We start from the raw sequence: 20,364 nt of genomic DNA, 5'->3' as shown, positions 1-20,364 counted from the left end.
GGCGGGAGGAGAGGTCGTAGCTCGGCAGCGGTGGTCATCGGTTATAGGGTCTGCGGCTGGCCCATCGCGTATGATGCCACGAGCATTGTCGTCTTCACCGTCGCTGATTCCGTTTACGGAGTAGTCAGTATCATCAAGGGCTAACATGGAAGACTCTCGTTAATTCTACGGCAGCTACTTCACAAACAATCGAACAATTGAAGGAATGGAGGAGACGTCGTACCTCGGTGGCGGGGGTCATCGGCAATAGGGACTGCGGCTGGGCCATCGCTTTTGATGCCAAGACCATTGTCGTCTTCCCAACAATTGAACAATTGATGGGAGGGAGGAGAGGTCGTAGCTCGGCGGCTGTGGTCATCGGTTATAGGGTCTGCGGCTGGCCCATCGCTTATGATGCCACGAGCATCGTCGTCTTCCATGGGAGCACCGGCGGCGACGGGGTCCATGATGCGATGGGAATTGTTATCTTCCGTGGAGCACCGGAGGAGGAGGAGGAGGAGTTGTGGGGTGCTCTCTCCCGTGCCTGTGTATATATACAGAGAGAGGAAGACACTAAGACGAGTTGGAGTTGGAGTTGGAGTTGGCCGTTGCAGTTTCATGTCCGAATCTGTGGAAGACACTAAAACAACAGGAATTCTATTTCGACACGACTCTGACTCCGCCGAGCCTGCGACAGTCGCATGAGAGCAGTCCGACTTTTATAAGGACTCCTGCTGCTGCGACGGACACCGGCGACCGCCTGAGGCCAAATTTACGGCTTTGGTTACGACATGAAGCCCATTAAAGACAGATATTGGCCCAATAATGTGGCCTTAAGTTGGGCAGAGCCTATTGTTAGCCCACTTCAATGGTTAACATGAAATAATGGCTCCACGTCGGCAGGTTAGAATTTTGCTTATACACCCCTCAAGTTGTGCATATTTGTGTATACGCCCACATATACTCTACATGTAGATGTTATCTGATCTGAAACCTACATTTCCGTGTTCTGAGCATGTGATTCACTGTCTTCATTGCTTCTACATTTTACAGATCCAAGTCCAGCGTTTAACCTTAATCAGTCGCACAGTGGCAGAAAAATACGAACCCAGACAGTGAATTGGAAGAACAGTTGCTTCCAGATTTGTCACCCCATCACAAGAAGAAAAAACAAAGATGAAGATGAATCATAGAACAATACTAAGCGTCTTCTGGATTGCCCCCCAGCATACAACTTACTTCAACTCTAATCATCAATGACATGATCGCTCTCTCTCTCTCTCTCTCTCTCCATTCCTTCTCCTACTTCCTCTTCCTACGTTCTCCTGCATGCGTCAGCATCTCCTACGTACTTGCAGAAAGATCGCCGCTCCCCTGCATGTGCTCATCCGCCTACAAGTCTCCAAAATCCCACAGGTGCAAACCACTACCGTCGGCCCAGGCAGAGACGTACCGGTCACTGGCAGCAGCGACGGCGGCCTCGCCTATCCGCTCCCTGAAGCTGTACAAGTACGCGCCGGTCGTCGCATCCCATACCCGAACTCCGCGACCGGAACACACGATCGCGTAACACCAGTTCATGCACGCTTTGACACGCACCGTCCCCTGCTGCTGCTGTCCCTCCACCCGCCTCCCGGTGCCGAACCTGCAAAGCTCCTGCAGCGTCGGCACCTCCCGCACCTTCACTAGACCTCGCGAGTCCACGGCCATCACCCGGCCCTCGCACGCGTCAACCGAGTCCACGACTGCGCCGTGCGGGAGTTCGAGCAGGTTTAGGATTGTGCCGCTGTCGTTCAAGTCCACCGCCTCCATGCTCGAAGCGGTGCACCCAACCACGATTCCTGGCTCCGCAATCCTCGTGCGGGCGAGCACCGGGCGAGACAAGTCGGTGAGCATGTGCCAACCCAGGATAGCGTTGGAGTCCGTCAAGGTACCACCCACATACACCAGCTGCTCGGTGTCGGCATCCCAGATGTGCCACGACCGCCCGGGAACACCTGCGAACAAGCCCACCCACCACCGAGCGTCGCCGGTGAAGTCCACCAGCGTTCCGTCCTCCATAAGGTTCCCGACATGGGCACGCCGGACGGAGCCAGAGACGTCAAGGCTGGCCACGTGGATGTCTCCGTCCTGGGAAGAGAAGGTCAGGCTCTCGTCGGGCTCAGCGAGGAGTATGATGCCGGAGATAGCCTGGGAGAAGCGGCCGAGGCGGTCGCGGTGAGGGTCTGCCCTGTAGGTGGCGAGCAGCTGTCCGGCAGGGAGATCGAACAGAAGGACGGAGCCATCGTGGAAGCCGGCAGCAAGGTGGTGGTCAGAGAGGGCGAGACGGCGGCAGGAGAGTGCGTCGGAGGAGGCGGGCAGCAGCTGGGAGTAGGCACAGCGGCGGAACCGGAAGTTGGCGGCAGTGCGGTGGAGGCGAACGAACTCGTCGCGCCAGGACGGGAGCGTGGAACGCCGACGAGACCAAACGCGGCGGCAGAGATCCTGCCACAGGAGCTCCGAACGGGAAACGTCTCTCCACGTCGAGCACACCTGCAAGTCCCCATCAACGCCACCACAACTCAAACATGGAAACTGAGTAATGTCCTAAAAATATAGCGTAGACTTGAGCACTTCACAATGCTTTCCGTCAAATCCACAGCATGCATTGCGTTGCGTATGTCACGTAGAACACAACTTGCCTGTAGTACAAGAATGTTATCACAGAGAGACGAAGTAGCAGGATTAACATTTATGACATTTGTTGCAAGAAAGTAGAAGCAAAAGCATACAATGACATGCATGTTTCAGTACCGATCTTGATGCAGCAAGTGTGAGTTCATTGCTCCAAATTGAATGCGGAGTTTGGAATGACTCGAAGTCTCAGAGACTGATACAGCAATAAAAGCTCGGCCTCAGCCGAACTGATAGTGCAGTAAAAGCTCAGACTCAGCGTATGGCTTGTGAATGCCATTCCAAATTCTCTCACATCACCAAATAATAGCATGACTATTTTACCTTCTCACTCTACCATTTTTACTCGAAAGAAAAAGAAAGAGAAGATCGCACAAGAGTTCAAATAGAGCCGAATAACTCATAAAACAACATCCACTGCAAACAAAGGCGACCACAGGATAAGAGGTTCCTGAAATGAGAATTCATGTGCAGACATCAAGCTTGAGAAAGCAAACTTTGCATGCAAGATTACTACTACTTCAGAGTTCCTAGAAAGACTGATGAACAAAAAGATTGTGCAAGTGCAGTCATGACATTATACGTCGAACTTCATTTTGAAATCTGCAAAGAAGTTGCAAAAGGGTTTTTTGCGCTTTTCGGGGGACTCAGGTGACGGAGAAATAATCCGTGATGTTACGAACTTAAAAAGACAACATTTGTTGAGCAAGCTAGCAATGATAACAGCCAAACCAGAAACAAGATCAGCTCAGTAGCACTCACATAGTCACACCACATTGCAAGGATTAGCATTGACAATGCTCAAGATCATATGATAAAACGTCATACCTCAAATTCAACATGGATGCTCAGAATCTAACTAACAATGTAACAAGAGCAAGATCAAAAGTCACGACCTCATCAAGCTTAACTTGCGAATTCTAAGAGAAGATATTCTACAGAAGAGCTTAGGTTTTTGTTGACCCAACCTTGGCAGAGCTTTTGCTTTCCATCGACTACCGAGTTTGCAGAATTATAAATCATGGTGTGAATAACAGCAGATTGTCAAGTCCTCCGGCTTTCTTTTCATAATCTCGAGACTAACACTCTCTGCATCATCCTAAATTTTCTTTTCTTTTACATGAGAAGAGGCAATGCACCTAATCTTTCTTAACAACTCATTACATTTCATATAAATTGATGCTAACTCTTTCATCGACTGCTGCGCTGTCAAGTTAACAGGTTTTAAGGGATAATGATTAGTCCAGGACAAATAAGGTGAATATCTTCAACAAGCATGTATCGGACATCAGCAGGAAAAATCTCACATATAAGAATGCCCTATGAACCAGACATTGTCAGCTGGCTTTGAGACCAAAGACTTTCTAGCATTAATCTAGGAATCTCATTTCTTCGGGCTACACATTGTTTGTGTTATTCAAATTGTTCATCTTAGTTTTAGGATTATTTTCAGAAGAACTACACCCTGATCAAGTCCATGCCAAGGTTTCTTCACTCCTCAAATTTGAGCATGAATCTTTCCTTTCTAGTCTACGAGATCAATCAACAGAGTGTTCAACTTGTCACAACTCGTGCATACAATATACTTCATCAAATCATGATCCATCGAAAAGACAATCAAACACTCATCAACATCGCCCGGTGTGACATTGAGCAATTATCCTTATTCTACATCCAAGGAAATTTCCAGTTCAAATGGTTTAGAAGCCTAACACATTGTTGTTTCTAGACATTAACAATAGTGTACATCATAAACATTCGATGTAAATTGATTCAAACAAACAATATGCACAGGATTTCAAACACAATCCGAACCAGAAAAAATATCTATCTGGGAAATCAAACAATCTGGCTTCAAATCGCAAACCAATAATGAATTAAAAGTTGTGCTACAATGAATAAAATAACTTTTCATTACCAAGGTTAAAACGGGGGCTCAGAGTTAAGATGCACAAATTTACATTTCAAGAAAAGATATTAAGAAAAGTCAGAAAAAATGCTCTTTTTTCCAATCAAGTGATATCCTAAATTTAACCAATTACCACTTATAACCAAAATGGACCATAAAATTATGATCTAACAATTCATTATTTGTGTTTTTGTTTTTTCTTTCGAGTGATAAGCACATATACCAAAATTAAACAAATCACATAAAATATACACACACTTCCAAGGGTGAAACCATTCATATGCATGTACATAACATGTTTGCATATGTATACTAATATTAGATCCATTCCTTGTTTTTTGTATTATCTCACAAATTCTTATATTAAACAAGAGTATTTTTGCCCCATTCTCATGATGGCAACAGCACAAAGGCCCCTAGCATTTCTGCCCAGATTACTGCACATGATATGTTCATTGAAGCACATCAAATATAGATTGTGTAAGAGTTGTTGACCTGACCTGCATCTGTATATTACTTGATCTCTCTCCTTCATGTACAATGAAGAGTAACTACTACATTGTAAAAAATGTGAGCAGATAAAGCAATTATTTAATTATGTTTTTTTCATCGAAGAATATAGATATCTAGAACATACAAATAAAGCAAAATGATCCTATCTCCACAGTTTTCGAGTATCAGCTAAAACCAATGTGAAAGTTGCAGGTAAACTACACATCAGTGTACGCTCCTGGATCATCAAAAAACCTTATCGTAGGACAAATGCGGCAAAATGTTTGATACGAAAGTTCAGTCTTGACAACTTCCTACAAGAATGCAACGTAATGCAGCAACTCGAGACTGATGCTCCCTACTCGCATTTTAGCAAACAGGCAGCGTGAGAAGGCAAACATCCACCGTGTTCCTTACACACCCCTTGTTTTGTAGCACGAAGAATATAACCTTCGGTTGAAGAAGAGCTAGTTTTGCCTCCTCACTTGTGCATGTTCAGATTATGCTGACAACGTTTGGTCTACGTGATGAACTTGTGGAGTTCAGGACGTAACATATCGGAGACCATGATATATTAGATCTTGCACACCTCCCTAGATCTCTAAATTACATACAAGACAGAGATTTCCGACGATAAAAGCTCGTCAGCTTGGCCAATAAAGGACGTGGGGCTCGTGCAATGCTTCATAAGCATTGAAGTGATGCTGCCGAGCCTCACTTAACTAATCAACACACACCACCCCCACAGACCCTCCGCTTCCGCTCCATAAATGCTCACGAAACGGAGCTCATGGTTCGAAGGCCGAGAGCTGCAATTAAATATGATGGAGCAGCAGAGGCAGAGGCACAGGCAGAGGCAGAGGCAGCAGCAGCTTTAAGACCTTTCTTCAATCGTACCGTAGGAAAGAGAAGGCCAATGTCAGGCCAAAGACAAGGAAGAGAAGGCAACCAACATTAAATTTAAGAAGAATCCACCAGCCTCATGCATCTGTTACTGTTATGATAGGATCCCGTGAATCCCTCTGGGACGACGCACAACTGCATGTCAGGCCTCAAAGATCAGGGCACATCTCCCTGAGATATATATATATATATATATACACGATGCTGTAGCTAATAAAACAAGGATCACAAAACGCACAGCAATCGGCCCTTCCTTTGTCACCTTTAAACCATACCATGGCATGACGTACTGCCGCCGGACTTCCTGTTCCCGCAATCCTTGCCGCCACCTTCACACCGTACGCCTTCGTACGCTGGAGAATCCCATTCGTGGTGGCTGATATCATCGTTCAGAAATGGAGTCATGTGTAGGTCTCCTCCCGAAGGCGATGATGCTCCAACACACAACAGGGCATTGGGGTTTGTACACATGCGTGCCTAAGAAAGCCTGAGACCACTCCGGGAGCCGCCTCCCCCACCACCACAACCACCACCACCGCACCCAAAAATGGAGGTACCGCCCGTGAACAGTACCACGGCTTGTAAGGTAAAGACCCACCAAAAAGTTGGGCTTTGGTGGTGCAGTCACCAAGAGAGGCAGGACAGCAGGAGGCATGGTGAGAACCGTGCGAGATTGCTGAGATTTGATCGACCCTTTTCTCTCTCCCTTTCTTTGGCCCCCAGCCTACCCCTCCCCTCCCTACTCTCTTTTCGATTCTGTCTGTGAAGAGTACTTTCGGTCTGATTTGGCCTTGGCTGGATCCTTACATCCCATCAACAAAAAGGAAGCGATGGTAAAACGACAAAGCCCACTGGGCGTTGGACTTTGCAGTGAGACCATGTGCGTTCAGAGGTGGTGGGACTTTGAACAAGCTTTTGCAGTACGGAACTACGACACTGTTGCCTCGCGAACGTTTGACCTCCGTGTAAAACTATATATGACCCAACACGTTTTAACCAAGCAAAGCAGGGGAGACGAAAAAGGTTGGAGAAATCACGTACATTTTCCTCTTATGCAGATTCCGATGGCAAGCGGAGCTTATAGAACCCGCACATGAGCACGCATGAAGAGAGCAGTGTGTACAAACACTGGTTCTAAGAATGAGGCGTGCATGTGCTTGAGAAAGAGCTGTCAGCAGCAGAAAGCAGCGGTGGTGGATAGGTTTGGATGAGGGGCGACGAAGATGATGTTGCCATCCCCGACTGCAGAGGATAAAATGGGAATTCCAGCGCCCCCGTCCCCCCGGGGGCTGCTGCAGCCTATGGCCTCTTGGTCTCAGGGAGAAAGAGAGAGAGAGAGAGAGAGAGAGAGGGGGAGGGGGGAGGCGGGAGTGGAGGAGTTGAACCATGTCGTTGGAAGCAGCGAAGGTTTCGTCCGCCCATGCAACAAAAGGCACATGCCGTGCTGCTTCTTTCCCCCACACTTTCATTTCCAAGGAACGCCATTAAAGAAAGCACTCCCCCTCTCCACCAACTCTCACTCTCGCCCGACGATTCAAGCCATACACAAACAACACGACATCGCCCGCTACGGCTGAAACTTAACCCAAAGGATTGGGATTGAGAGCCCTCCATTCAAAAGCCCGTCAACACAATCACCCCTTCTCCTACTTGTCGTCTAATAAAACCATCAGACACACGCGAAGCAGAAGAACGAGGGGGAAAGTGGGGAAGCAAACTCTACAGAATTGGCTGGAGTAAGAAAAGAGGGTGTGTGTGTTTGTATGCTTCCCCTCTCCCCGATAAAAAAGGACCAAAACGGAACTGAAAGGGACGGGCGTCTGCTGACGGCGCCTGTGCCTCCGCTCTGCCTTATTCTATCCCATCTCATCTCATCGCATCCCATCCGCTGTACGCCAACCCCGAGCTCCCTTTCCTTCGATCCTTTCCGCGGGGGGGACCGGCTGAACGTAAGCAGATAAAGCAGCGACAGGGATGGGTCGAGGGGAGTTAAAACGGGCGCGGTCAAAGGAACAGAGGATCACACGCCATCACCCACCACTGGTTCTGTGCTCAGACCTCCCGTCTGGGAGCGGTGCACAAAAGTTCTAAGAGAGAAAGAGAAGTAATGGATTTGACAGAGGAGGAGGAGTCCCAGCTGCTTCTGCTGCTACAGCAGCAGAATCGTGTAACGTTGTAGAAGATGTCGACAATTGCAAGCGCAAACTGTCCAGCAAAAAGCCAGCCATCCGACTGGCTCCGACTGCGGAGGGAGAGAGAGAGAGAGCGAGAGAAAGAGACGCGATAGAGGAGCGAAGTCGAAACCCAGGTAGCTTCGCAGAGCTAGCCGTCGTCAGAGAGAGAAATAGCAGAAGGAATGCTTATGCTACTTCGGTAGCACAAGTAAGGGTGGTACTGCACACAATAAATATAACCCAAACGAGACCAAAGGAACGAAGAAATAGACCAAACAAAAGAGCGATCCGAAGAACACCTATACGTGGAAACACTCCACGGAACCTCTCCTCCTCCAAGAGCAAGTCTACTGCCCATTGCTATTCTAGCGATATCGTTACGCACTGTAGACAACTCATCCGGGTTTCGTGGTTCCAACACGGTTATTATCATGCTCTATCCATGGTTTTCGTAGTTCCAAACTTAATGTTCATGAGATGTTGATAACTAATATGGAACTGCCGCGAAGCTAGAGAATAATATGATAGAGAAACTAATGCGCTCTGCTTGGATAACACAGCGGAGACGTAAAGGAGAAGGAAAGACCTGGAACACGGCGACGACGGCAGGCGCGGCGGCCAGGCGCCCGGCGGAGCGAGTGGCGTCGACGGCGACCTGGGCCGCGACGGCCTCCACGAAGTGTTCCGGCCAGACCTCGTCGGCGGACCTCTGCCGCGACGAGGAAGGATCCCCCGAACGGCGGCGCCCGAGGCCAGCGGCCGCGCGTGCTACGGGGGCGGCGGCTTCCTCTCCCCTCTCCCCCTCGCCCCCGCCTCCGCGTCGTTCCGGCGGCGAGCTCGACATGGCTGCCAGAGCAACAGGGCGGTAGAGAATTGGAAGAGGGAACCAAATGAGACCGCGAGAAGGCGGTGGAGATGGGGGGTTTAGTGCAGGGCTTTATAGGCGTGGTGGCGTTCTTTTTTCCGGTATTATATTATTTAGTGCTCATAATCGAGTTTTATATATATATATATATTTCTTGTTGGGCTTCGGTGGGCTGCAGGGCACGTGACGGTGGGTATCGTAGGTGGCCCACCAACCGGAGCTTGGATGGGTGGCAGGAAGCATACCTTGGATGCATTTCCGCACCATGACACCATATGGGTGGTCAAAATGTATGTTTGATTTCTGTTGTGACCAAGATATTGAGCAAGTTAATAAAAAGGCATAAAATTATAAAAGGAGAAAAAAATGTCTTGATTTCGATATGAAGTAATAATGACAGGATGTTAACAGGTCAATTCCCCTCGTCTGCGCTCCTCTCCTGTTGTTGCATACGTTGTTTCCCATGCAGCATACGCCATGGCCATCTCTCCTACGTTCACGTTGAACAAGGCGTTTGCAGAAAGATGAACTGATGTCCTTGGGGAAACATCAACATGTATAGCCAGTATTTTACGGTACCATACAAACAAGAATGACTCCTTTCCGTATAGTTTATTCGTGCTCCTAAACGCAGACGCACACTAAGCTTGCAATCTTTGTTCTGTCCTTTTACATCGTCAAGGGTTCATCTGCGGTAAGACGATCCAGAGCTCGTGGCTAAAACACCGGACATCCTTTTACTGATATCCCAGGTTCAGTGGGGCATGATGCCAACGGACAGTGATCGAGCTCTGTGCCCCACCATCGCAGATTGTGATTCGCATTCTGGAGGGCGAAGAACAGCAGCACACCCATGAACGCTGTCCCTGCATCCAGTGCGGCGGATAGAACGTAGTTGTACTTCTGCCACCATCCCTTTCTGTATCTGAAAACAAAGTAATTGAAGATGGTTCCGGTGATGAGCCAGCTCGCTATGTTGGTTGGGGTTGCAGGAGGCATTCCGGCGAAGCCGTAGGAGATGACCGGTATGTTGATCAAAGGAATCCACTTCTTCTCCGGAAAGATTTTGCTCAGTGCCCACACAGGAACGGGTAACGCTGCTCCGACGAGGAACAGCCACACCAGGTTCCGGTACAGTCCTCCATGCCCGAAGAGGCGGCCAGGTCCTACGAGGCCCCATATGACAGAAGCGTCGAAGGTAACTCGGTACTTGGGGCAAGTCCATGGGCTCTCAGGGTGCAGTGCATCAACGTCACAGATGTTCTCGATGCTTCCCAACATCCACCACGCCACTGCAAGGTTGACGACACCGGAAACCACAGTTCCAACGAGCTGAAAGAAGATGGATGTTGTTGAAAGTTTAGGTATCGGCCAAGTAGAAAGGGATGGAAATGTTCAGATGAATGATTGCGTCACCTGAGCGGTGTACATGCACCTGGGTGGGATCTTCATGTAGTGACCGAGTTTGAGGTCAGCAAGGAAGGAGAGTGCATGGATGGTGCTGATTCTGCCATATATCTTGAACAGCAGATTGGCAATAGGCTTCCCTGGAAGTACGTAACCGATGATGAATTGGGCTATAATATCGTATCCAGGTTGCTGCAAGGAGTCGACGGTGACAAGATCAGTCATTAACCTTCCATTTGATTCCACGTTCTTCTTTGTGTCATTCTATCCTTGGGAGAAGAAGAGGGAATTCATGAAGCTTGCTTACCTGGTTTGTGGTTGCCTGAATGACCCCAATGGGAAGAGTGACGAGGCAAGCTAACCCGAAGGCAAATATCATCCCCCACCAAGGCAGCTGCACCTCCTCTTTCCAAACAAACGACATCATCAATGACAAGATGACACTTGCTGCTAGTAGAATGAGGAACCACCAGTGAGGAACTTGTTTGTACTTCTTCATTAGCTTAGCATGGATGTCCACCTTGGCAGAGTTCATTGCCGACTTGCTCTGCCTCCAAATGTCGCTGCAAGGAAGAAGAAGCACTTGCATTACCTAAACAAATCACAACTTCCTTGCACGTAATCTTAATTCAGAGTTCGCCGAAGCACAAGAACGGAGCTGGATAAGAATCTGACACCTTACAAAGATTTGAGACAGTGAATGCAGTATGTAATATCCTATGAGAAACATAAAAGAGAAAAGAACTTGAATAGCAACTGCTCTACCTGCCATGGAACAGGAGAACATGGACGATGGTGGCTGTAAATCTTGCAAAACCTGATCCGATGGAGAGCGCAAAAAGTGGACTCAAGTAGAGCTTTCCATAGCTCTCATACGCAGCTACATTGAGATCATAGTTGGGCGTCAATATCTTGGTAGTATCATACTTCTGCCCTCTGGTAGTGAAGAGCTGATTCGAGAAGATGGGAAACTTCCGGGCATCAAAGGTGTTGAATTTCCAGTAACACAACGGTACTATGATGTAGATGAACATGATGAAACCAACTGCTGTGTTCAGAATGGAGAACCATGGAGTGACCAGAGGACTGCCATGATACGCAGAGATCCCTGCCCAGTCCAGCGTGAAGGCACCGACACCAAGGCCGTGGTAAGCTGACCCAATCTGCTGAGCAGTTATACTGCGAGGCCATGACCAGCAGATCCACGAGAAGAAGGTCAGTATGGGCAAGAGATAGCCAGGCAGTGTGTAGTATGCAAAGCTTGCAACGAAGAACAGCACGAAGAACTGCATCCTGGTTAGCCCTTTCGACCTCGAATCCTTCTCATGAAGTGCTCTGCATCACATATTTGACAGGAGGTAAAAGTCGAGAAGCATCTAAAATATTTGGCAAAGAAGCTGTTGTTTACAGTTCTTTGGACTTTTTCAGATTCTAGGTTGCAGTAAAGCAGTTTGGAACGCTAATTCACAGTAATCAATGTATCAGTCTAGCACAGATTCGAGTTCATATGTCAAAGAGGATGATGCAAACAGAATGCATAGTTTCTTTCAGTTGCTATCATTCAGTGTATAGAAAGTCTAAAGATGTTGTCTCTGTCAAAATCCCCACAAAATAAAGCTTGTCAACTTTTCCAAGTCAAGTGATTCATTCTCCTTCTGCATTAAGAGTTCACACTTCACACCAAGTTATAGAATAGATTGCAATAGCCAAAGACAAAAAAAAAAATACTTTTCTGCCATCATAATTTCTTTACGCTTCATGGAAAATCATACAAGCATAAATTTGTTAAGCAAACCATTATATATAGGTTTTTAAGCCCATGAAGTTATGTAATGATCAAAGCATTAATCAGACTATGGATGTTTACATATACAACCTTACAATGGGTTAATTAAACAAGATAGTATATCAGACCTGAAGAGTGAAACTTGGGCGAGGTTAGAAGGCCACCACATTTCGGCAGGATCTACGAGGTATCTTCTCAGCATCCCTGCCCATCCATAACCAAGTATCTGCAAGTAAAGTAATACATCCCTTCCATGAAAATATAGATTTAGGACAAAGAAAAAAAGTAGTGATCAGGAGAAGAACAACAAGGTTTCGTTCATAAATCAACTGATCAAGTGTTGATTACTTCCAAAATACTATCGAAACAACAACATCAAGACACACGAAGCAAGCTCACATTGTTTTGATGTTTTAGATTTAGTAGATAGATTACCAGAGCTTAATGTTACAGTTTTGTCTTTGCCCTCGGAAACATGCAAGTCAAAAAAGAAAAATCTTTACTAAGAAAAAAATGTCTGACTTTATGTGCAAACATAAAAATCAGCCACTTCAAGAGGCTTCTATTATAATTGGAGAACAAAATTTCTTCTTTTCTTGATGTTTCTAAGAATTAAATACAGAAATATGAGGTCTATTTTGTTGAAGTTGAAGTGCTTCCTATTCCCCCTAATCGAGGAAAAATCTTCCCTTCAACTCTGTACCACACCATTCGATTGATGGGAGAGATGGTAGACTTAAACCCTGCCCAATCCGTCTCCATGGAATCAAGATAAGTGTTGGGCTAAAGAGAGAAAAAGGTGGATTTCTTTTCCGTTACCTGAGTGGTGAGCACAATGATGAGCCCGCAGAGGAAGCTCAAGCTCTGCTTATAGTACGCCTTCATGACGGTGATGGCGCCGATGGAGTAGGCATCTCCGCCGCCGATGGACACCCCGCAGTTGGCGAAGATGGTGATGATAACATGCTCTTTGATGTTGAAGGGGCCCGGGTTGAGGTTGAACCCCCAGTTCCGGAACACCCTGATCTCCCGGTTGGGCAGCACCGACGCCATGAAGCGACCGACAGGGAGCGCCGTGATCTGCGCCAGGATGGCGGAGATGGTGAGCGGCTGCGTGCGGTAGGTGAAGAAGGTGTTGAGGAAGATGAGGATGGTGCAGGAGGCGAGGCCGATGAACCAGGCCCGGAATGTCATCACCGGGAGCGAAGGGTCGTCGGTCTCCGGCACCACCAGCGCCACCTCCTCCACCGGGCGGTACTCCTTCTCCTCCCCCTCCTCCTCCCCCGCCGCCGCTGCCACCTCCGGCGCCGACTCTTGAGGTACGGAGCTTTTATTGGATGCCATTGCTCTCGAGCTTCAATCTTTGCACCGATCTCGGAGTGTAGCGACCGACATATATATAGAGAGAGACAGAGAGACAGAGAGCGAGAGTGAGTGAGAAGAGCAGCAGCGACGATCATTTGACAGAGGCTTTATTAGTGGATATTTATTATCATAATAAGTGAAAAAGAAATATGCTTAATTAATTATTTAATAAAAAGATAATATTTTTTTAATGTTTACAGGAGTTTCTCCCAAATGCTGAATTGGTTGCTTATGTACATATGTATGATTTGTGTAGATGTGCCCTATACCAAATCAATTGAGTGGTCAATCAAATTATTGGGTTGACTGAAGGAGACTTGCCAACAAACATGACTCGAACTTGTGGCTCAAAGTGATAGACACTTCGATGGACATCAAGCAAATGTTCATAAGTAACATATTGCCCATTTGGGACCTATGTGCATGAATTGCCAAAGAAGTATGACATGGCAGGAATCTTCATCACTCTTATATGGCGTCGATGATTGATGACATGGCTAAGATAGTAGCATCATGCTCACGTAGCATAAGCGTCTACGGACGCTGACGCTAAGCTGTCGCCGTGGCAAGAAAGTAACCCCAGAGGCCGCTCATGGCTTTCTTCTTCCGAGAAAGAAGAAAGTGAAAGCTGTCTTATCCATTTACTTGCATGTCAATGGAAGCAGCAGCTTCGTCAAAGTTGGATGGCTAGATCGGAGACATCGCTGACGCCGCCTGCAGAATATAATACCAGAGTTGAAGTTGGAAGGACTTGGGGGAGGAAGAAAAGAGGACGGGTACAACAGGAACAAGCATTTGCTGGACACACGCAAGTTACAGCTCAAACATAGTACGTACAACTCTCTCACCAACATAATATATAGAACTCACAGATGAGGTTGCAGAGTCTCTTAGAATTAGGTTCTATAAGCATGCAAAAAGAGGGGTCAAAATTCTCCATCTAATCAGTCAAGAAACCGAGTTTTCATGTGCATATATTATTCTCTTCTATGTTATGATCGATTTTGGGGAAAGCATTATCATGAAGGTTTCAGAAGATGGAGAGCAGTGCTCTCCATTTTGTGTGCCATCGGTGGGGAAGAGCTGAAGACAGAAAAGTCAATTGCAAGGTCTTGATCAGGCCATGGACCATGGCTTTTGGAGATGCCTTCAAATAACATGGTGTTGCTTTGTTCCACCTCAATCAAAGCTTGGATAAGTGAGCATGGTTGTCTTAATTTATATCTGAGCTCTTTTAGAACTTCCATATCCGATCTTGTAGAGCAAACCCATGCATGAAAAGAAGTATATATCTAAGATGGTGTCACACTGTACTGGTGATTAAGATAGACTTGCGTGCCAGGAATCAGCTCCCCTGGTAAAGACCTGACATAGCTGGTGGCCATACCTACAACATGATTTTGATGTGCACCATTAATTGATCTTGGAGATAGCAATTAATAAGATGGCTATTTCATAAAAAATACGAAGATGCAAACTTTTCGATTCCATAAATAAATACAAAGGGAGGCTCGTTTCAGCGAAGGTGGATTGGGGACAACTATTAAGATGCAGGCTTTTACTTTGGTGATGACGTAATATATTGTCTTCTTCCCAGTGGTTTGTACACAGCGATTGCCATGTTTTCACGGCGCAATAATGCAGATCGATTACTGCAGACAAACTCCTTTGTTGATCGAAACAGTAGACAGTACACGTTTTTGTGTTAGCTAAACAACGATCATAAACTGCCATCTCTCTCTCTCTCTCTCTCAGTCACTTCATGGGCATCTTGATCCAGCCATTAGCAAATGCAATGGCGAGGATGACGAAAGGCGTCGACATACCGAAGATGATGATGTACGGCAAAGGTGTCTTCATGGGGTTTTCCCCTTTCCTCTCACCTGCCGTCTGCCAATATCTGCATCACCATCATATGTATCCATTAGCATGCAGAAGATGAAACCGAAACAAGAGAAGGAGACGAAGCATACTGGTCTGGTTCTTCTTCCCTGGTGATGAACTTCTTCTTGGCAGGCTTCGCCTCTCCATCCGCTCCACCTGCACCTCCGACAACCAGCAGTTAGTTCTTCAGGAGCTTCTTGTTTCTCTACTCGGATAGCAGTAATACATGTACCTAGATTTGCGTAGATCCTGGCTGGTTTGATGATTCTTGCGGCGGAAAGAGAAGGAAAGGAAAAGCGCGGGAATGAGCTGCGCACAAAGCCATTGCCGACGGTGGGGATGAAGAGAGCCGGGGTGGCCATTCCTTGGTTTGGAAGATCCCGGTGGCGGCCCGTGACATATCTCCTCCTACGCTATCTCTGGTGTGTGGATAAGGCTGAGGTTATGATGATTGGCTCGACTCGATCCTGCGTTCGACTCATCTAAGCCACTCAAATTCTGGTCTTGACCTGGACAGGATTGCAATCTAATTAAGTTGGAACGAAGCTGGTGTCATTAAAAGCTAAAATTCAAGGATTTTTTTCCTTCTCAGAAAAATCTCTTTTTCTTTTTTTGTTGAACACTGTTTTAAAGTGACGTGAACCCTTCTTTTCCGATCGATATAAAGTGTGTTGTATATATTGTAAGAACCACCCGCGATCAGTAGATTTCCATAAATATATTATGAGGATGGAAGCGTAAATGAACATTTCGGCTCGCATGTTTAATTTGGATCGTCGGTTGGGTTGAGTTATAGTGGCTCGTAGTTCGGCCCAATTACTTGGGTTCGGGTCGAACTTTAATTTGAGTTTTACGAATAGACCCTCGTACTTTTGAAATTTACGAAAAGCCCCTGAGTTGCCGCCCATCAAATTCGAATCCTCTCTCAAACTCAATCGGTCGACTCCCCTCTACTCCCTCTCGGGCAATCGATCTCGTCGTAGAATACTTCTTTTCGCGGACGATTCATCTCGTTCTGCTCGATCCTTGGTTATTCTTCATGCATTCTTTCCTCTCGAATTCAAGGTGTAACCTTCTTTTTGGCGTTCTACTTTCTCTGGAATCTTGGGGAGTTCTTAAAATCTTTGATTTCTGAACAGGAATAAGTCGAGAGCATATCGATGCTTCCCTTCTATTTATACGAATCGAAATCTCCGGAAGTAGAAGTACCCTTTTGAGCCATACAAGGTAATCTGTTCTGTATCAGTTTCCTCTGTAGGATATTCTTTTGGAACGATGCCTAGAGAAATTTTAGATTTATCTTCGTCCTCGAGTCTTCATGATATATGTTACATTTCGTTTGATGCTCGCCAAATTGAATATATCGTAAAAGATCCGACTTTTTGAATTAAGAACTAATTTATTGAATTATGTTAGTTTGATTAGGGTTTGTCCTTTGTATCAGAATTTCCTTCCCCCTTTTTTTTTTGCATTTTACTAGTTTCATTTCCTTGGCCCTCGGTCATATATTTTTGTTGGTATTTGCATGATTTTTTACTAGTTTGGAGATTCTCCATGAAGTATGTTTTTCTTCTCTTGTTTAGGTAAAAGTTGATACATTTTCAATTCAGTTTGACCACAAGATCAGTACTTTAGACACCCACAAAAGAAACCTTGCAAGTAACATGTGGACATAATTACATGAAGCAGTTCTATATACATTATTTAAGTATGGGATTCACAGTTTGGATCCTTTTATAGTTGTTAAAATGATTACACTTCTTGTAATTATTTCCTGAATGGTAGCTAAATTTATGAATTCCTGGAAATTATACTAATATGCATTAAGATATGTCGACAGTTTTAAAGGCTTTCATTCTTATCCATTCATCGAAAGTTGAAATGCGGTGCTGCAAATATGTAGTGGAACTTATTCTCCACTCAGTTGCATCCTTGTTGGTAATGACACCTTAGGAATGAAAAAGCAGATCGGAATGGAGAAGAGAAACGGAGATTAGATTCTCAACTGGAAAGTGACCTTGTGAATGCCACCTACAACTTCTTATTTGCCACCCACAAAGACAATTGCAAAAGCATGATTATTTCTTGTTGTTTAATGAGTCGTTCAGGACAGACCTTTCTTCCTTTTCTCTGCATGTGTTTTGCGCTTATTGGTCCTATCAAGCCAAGAAGCTAGTTAAGATGTAGTTCCGTGCGACACACAAAGCCAGTGAAAAAAGGAGACTGCCAAGTTTAAGATGATGTGCCATGGGTGATCCTTATGATAACTTTAAGAAAAGCCATCATATTCTTTTATTATTTGTCTGTGATCATGTGGCTTTTGGTCAAGGTTTCTGAAGTGTCACGATACTCTTTGAATTGGAGATCCACAAGTATGGGCTTGAGAAGCCATGTGGGATGAGTGAGGATACTTAAGCGAGCTATCAGCCAGAGACTATAGTCTGTGGTCTTGAGGGACAATAAATAGTTTGAGAAAATTTTTAGATAGTCAAGCATCCTTGTGTTCTGCCTGTTCAAAGTCACAAGAATTGATTTCTGAACCTCCCAGTTTATAGTAGGAAAAAGGGTATCGCATAAGAAATTAGTTTAAAATTATCTTAGATGGCTGGCTGTCAACTATTAAGATATCACCTGGGCAACCAGATTTCAGAACAGGCCAATAGAAGGAGAAGATACAGAAATGCTTCACTTAGAAAGACATCATAGAAGTTTGTTCATTAAAAGTTATGAATCTGAAAGCAGTTAAAATTTGAGCAGGGAGTACGTCAAAATCAAATCTTCAATTGGCAGGGCAGGTAATAATGATATTTAGACCCAATATGACTCTAGATGTTGATGGGTCATAACTCTTTTAACTACATTGTTGTTTCAAACCTAGAAAAGGATTTCTATTGAGCTGTGTATAATTTTCTCGGTGGTCACATCGCCATTGAAAACCACACTGACCACAATACTCCATCAGTCGGCAAGATAAGTTGATGATGATCGTCTACACAAGGAAAGAAATTTATCAATCTAGTGCAAAGGATTAATGTGTTTTAAGGTATGAAGGTGGTTGTAAGCTTCCTCAGAAAGCAATCTTATTTGAATTTGATGCTCATCTGTCATGACCAAGCAACTCTCCTTTTTCAAATTTGAGGGAGGTGCAAATATTTCTGTGTGTTCTTTTTTCCATGTTCTAAACATATATCTTTTATATAAAGTTCTCTCTCTGGTTCCAACAGGAATTTTGCATTTTGACTGGGAATATCTAGAATAGGCCATCGATCATCAAATACAAGCAACCAAAGTGAGAGTAAAGGTGCATGACTCTGCGCTTAAACGTACCCATGAAGGCAGCAGATAAGTCGGTGAGAGCGACACATGTTCTTGTCTGGGCTGGGTGGTTCATGACCTCAGTGCACTTTGGTTTATCATCTATGTCTATAAAGAAGATCCTCTTCCCATCCTCCTCCTCTGCTCTAGCTTGGGATCTCAGCACTCGCAAGAAATGGCAGAGAAGGTGCTCAATTCCCTCCTCCCTCTCTTTTAATGCTCTTCTGATCACTTGTATGTCTACCGTCTGCAAAGTTGCATTGGTTCTTTTATACTTCTTATCTGCTGTTTTCTTTTTGTGGTGAATGCGATGTTAATCTGTCAGTACTCGTGGAGTTTTCGGGTGTGGTTCTACTACTCCTTGCTGCATTTATGTTTTTCGCTATTTCTTTTACCTCCATCTTTCCTTTGTTGTGCATTTCATTAACTGAATTTGGTAGATATGATGTTTTTTTTTTCCCAATCCAGTTCGGCTTCTTATAGATTTCTCGGCTTCATATGTTAATCTAAGTTTCCTTTACATGTTGCTCTTGGTCATTCACAATTTGACTTCCACTCGTACAAATCATGCACCAAAATTAATACATTGAAATGAAGAAAGATGATATTTATTGTTCCTTTTGTTGAACTTGATATGCTCGCATATGTACATGAATGCGTATATATCTATATATCTCATCTAGTAGTATTTTTTTTGCTGGTGTAATTATCACAGATTGCCACGGTGATCATAAAGGTCGATCTTGACTGCTGCCTCTGCTCCAAGAAGATTAAAAAAGCTATATGCAAGCTCCAAAGTAAGCATGCAATTGTCGTCTCTCCTCCCTACGCTACTGTTCTAGTACTATCACATCTTTCTTATAGAATGTCTTTTGTGGATTTCCTTATGTTAGAACAATACAAGATCCAGTCCATCGCCTACGATGAGAAGGACGACACTGTGACGGTCTCCGGTCCCTTCAATCCCGACTGCTTCATCAAGAAGCTCTGCTGCCTCGCCTCCAAGGTGATCAAAGACATCCAGATCAAGCCGGACAAACCGCCACCCGAACCGGAACCGGCTCCTCCCCCACCCGAACCGGCCCCTCCTACACCCGAACCTCCGCCGCCTCCTGGGCCCGAACCACCGCCGCCTCCTGGGCCCGAACCACCGCCGCCGCCCGCGCCCGAACCACCGCCACCTCCTGCTCCTGAACCGCCGCCGCCACCGAAGCCCGACCCGACCCCGCCCCCTGATGTGGTGGTGAAGGCGCCTATGTGGGCTTTCCGGACCCCGGTGTGGCCGGTCTGCTGCCACCAGCCGTGCCCCTGCTACGAGCCGCGCTACGGGTCCTGCCGCTGCTGCTCCTGCGGCCTGGTGACAGACGAACCGCCTCCACCAGCCATGTACTACGGCGGCCCTCCGTGTTACGAGGTACAGGGCTACAAGATCGTCTGCGAAGAGGAGCCTCCCTACGGCTGCTCCATCATGTAATTTCCTACGCATTATGTGTGTGTGTGTGTGTGATAGATATGATAATAAACACATTTACATATGTGATTTATAATATTGTAAGGAAAACATAACTAATGGTGATGGGGTGAAGCGTTCGTGCCATTGAGATCGAACGCT

The 20,364-nt window shown here is 45.8% G+C and overlaps 4 protein-coding genes across 5 annotated transcripts; 1 reads left to right on the top strand and 3 right to left on the bottom strand.

The window, feature by feature from the left end:
• Window positions 1-1,256: 1,256 nt before the first annotated feature.
• On the bottom strand, window positions 1,257-9,088 carry LOC103983293 (transcriptional regulator STERILE APETALA-like). The gene is made up of 2 exons (XM_009400523.3): window positions 8,717-9,088; window positions 1,257-2,511 (listed from the first exon to the last, which is right to left on the bottom strand). The coding sequence occupies exons 1-2, from the start codon at window positions 8,972-8,974 to the stop codon at window positions 1,372-1,374; spliced, it is 1,398 nt and encodes a 465-aa protein (XP_009398798.2). The 5' UTR covers window positions 8,975-9,088; the 3' UTR covers window positions 1,257-1,371.
• A 445-nt stretch (window positions 9,089-9,533) lies between these two features.
• On the bottom strand, window positions 9,534-13,619 carry LOC103982130 (oligopeptide transporter 3). The gene is made up of 6 exons (XM_009398945.3): window positions 13,008-13,619; window positions 12,317-12,414; window positions 11,168-11,737; window positions 10,710-10,965; window positions 10,412-10,594; window positions 9,534-10,327 (listed from the first exon to the last, which is right to left on the bottom strand). Exons 1-6 carry the CDS (start codon window positions 13,530-13,532, stop codon window positions 9,713-9,715), a joined length of 2,247 nt encoding a protein of 748 aa, XP_009397220.2. The 5' UTR covers window positions 13,533-13,619; the 3' UTR covers window positions 9,534-9,712.
• Window positions 13,620-15,202: 1,583 nt separating this feature from the next.
• Window positions 15,203-16,130, bottom strand: LOC135611343 (uncharacterized). The gene is made up of 3 exons (XM_065107069.1): window positions 15,670-16,130; window positions 15,527-15,593; window positions 15,203-15,453 (listed from the first exon to the last, which is right to left on the bottom strand). The coding sequence occupies exons 1-3, from the start codon at window positions 15,797-15,799 to the stop codon at window positions 15,309-15,311; spliced, it is 342 nt and encodes a 113-aa protein (XP_064963141.1). The 5' UTR covers window positions 15,800-16,130; the 3' UTR covers window positions 15,203-15,308.
• Window positions 16,131-16,456: 326 nt separating this feature from the next.
• On the top strand, window positions 16,457-20,337 carry LOC135611342 (protein PYRICULARIA ORYZAE RESISTANCE 21-like). Of its 2 annotated transcripts, none has more exons than XM_065107068.1 (4): window positions 16,457-16,664; window positions 18,697-18,939; window positions 19,468-19,549; window positions 19,646-20,337. In XM_065107068.1, the coding sequence occupies exons 2-4, from the start codon at window positions 18,928-18,930 to the stop codon at window positions 20,224-20,226; spliced, it is 675 nt and encodes a 224-aa protein (XP_064963140.1). In that variant the 5' UTR covers window positions 16,457-16,664; window positions 18,697-18,927; the 3' UTR covers window positions 20,227-20,337. The 2 variants fall into 2 exon arrangements, with proteins under 2 accessions (XP_064963140.1, XP_064963139.1); XM_065107067.1 differs by having other exon boundaries at window positions 18,662-18,939.
• Window positions 20,338-20,364: the final 27 nt, after the last annotated feature.

Source organism: Musa acuminata, chromosome BXJ2-4, assembly GCF_036884655.1.
Source record: "Musa acuminata AAA Group cultivar baxijiao chromosome BXJ2-4, Cavendish_Baxijiao_AAA, whole genome shotgun sequence".
Lineage (NCBI taxonomy): Eukaryota > Viridiplantae > Streptophyta > Magnoliopsida > Zingiberales > Musaceae > Musa > Musa acuminata.
Note: the sequence above shows the minus strand (reverse complement) of the source record. Positions and strands in the feature narration are given on the sequence as shown.

Coding starts and splice junctions, on each gene's coding strand:
- LOC135611342 (XM_065107068.1), top strand. Junction 19,550..19,645: donor AGCTATATGCAAGCTCCAAA/GTAAGCATGCAA, acceptor TCCTTATGTTAG/AACAATACAAGATCCAGTCC.
- LOC103983293 (XM_009400523.3), bottom strand. CDS start 8,974: ATGTCGAGCTCGCCGCCGGAACGACGCGGAGGCGGGGGCGAGGGGGAG. Junction 2,512..8,716: donor CCGTCGTCGCCGTGTTCCAG/GTCTTTCCTTCT, acceptor GGGGACTTGCAG/GTGTGCTCGACGTGGAGAGA.
- LOC103982130 (XM_009398945.3), bottom strand. CDS start 13,532: ATGGCATCCAATAAAAGCTCCGTACCTCAAGAGTCGGCGCCGGAGGTG. Junction 10,595..10,709: donor TTCAGGCAACCACAAACCAG/GTAAGCAAGCTT, acceptor GACTCCTTGCAG/CAACCTGGATACGATATTAT. Junction 10,328..10,411: donor GGTGCATGTACACCGCTCAG/GTGACGCAATCA, acceptor ATCTTCTTTCAG/CTCGTTGGAACTGTGGTTTC.
- LOC135611343 (XM_065107069.1), bottom strand. CDS start 15,799: ATGGCCACCCCGGCTCTCTTCATCCCCACCGTCGGCAATGGCTTTGTG. Junction 15,594..15,669: donor CAGGATCTACGCAAATCTAG/GTACATGTATTA, acceptor TCGGAGGTGCAG/GTGGAGCGGATGGAGAGGCG. Junction 15,454..15,526: donor AGGGAAGAAGAACCAGACCA/GTATGCTTCGTC, acceptor ATGGTGATGCAG/ATATTGGCAGACGGCAGGTG.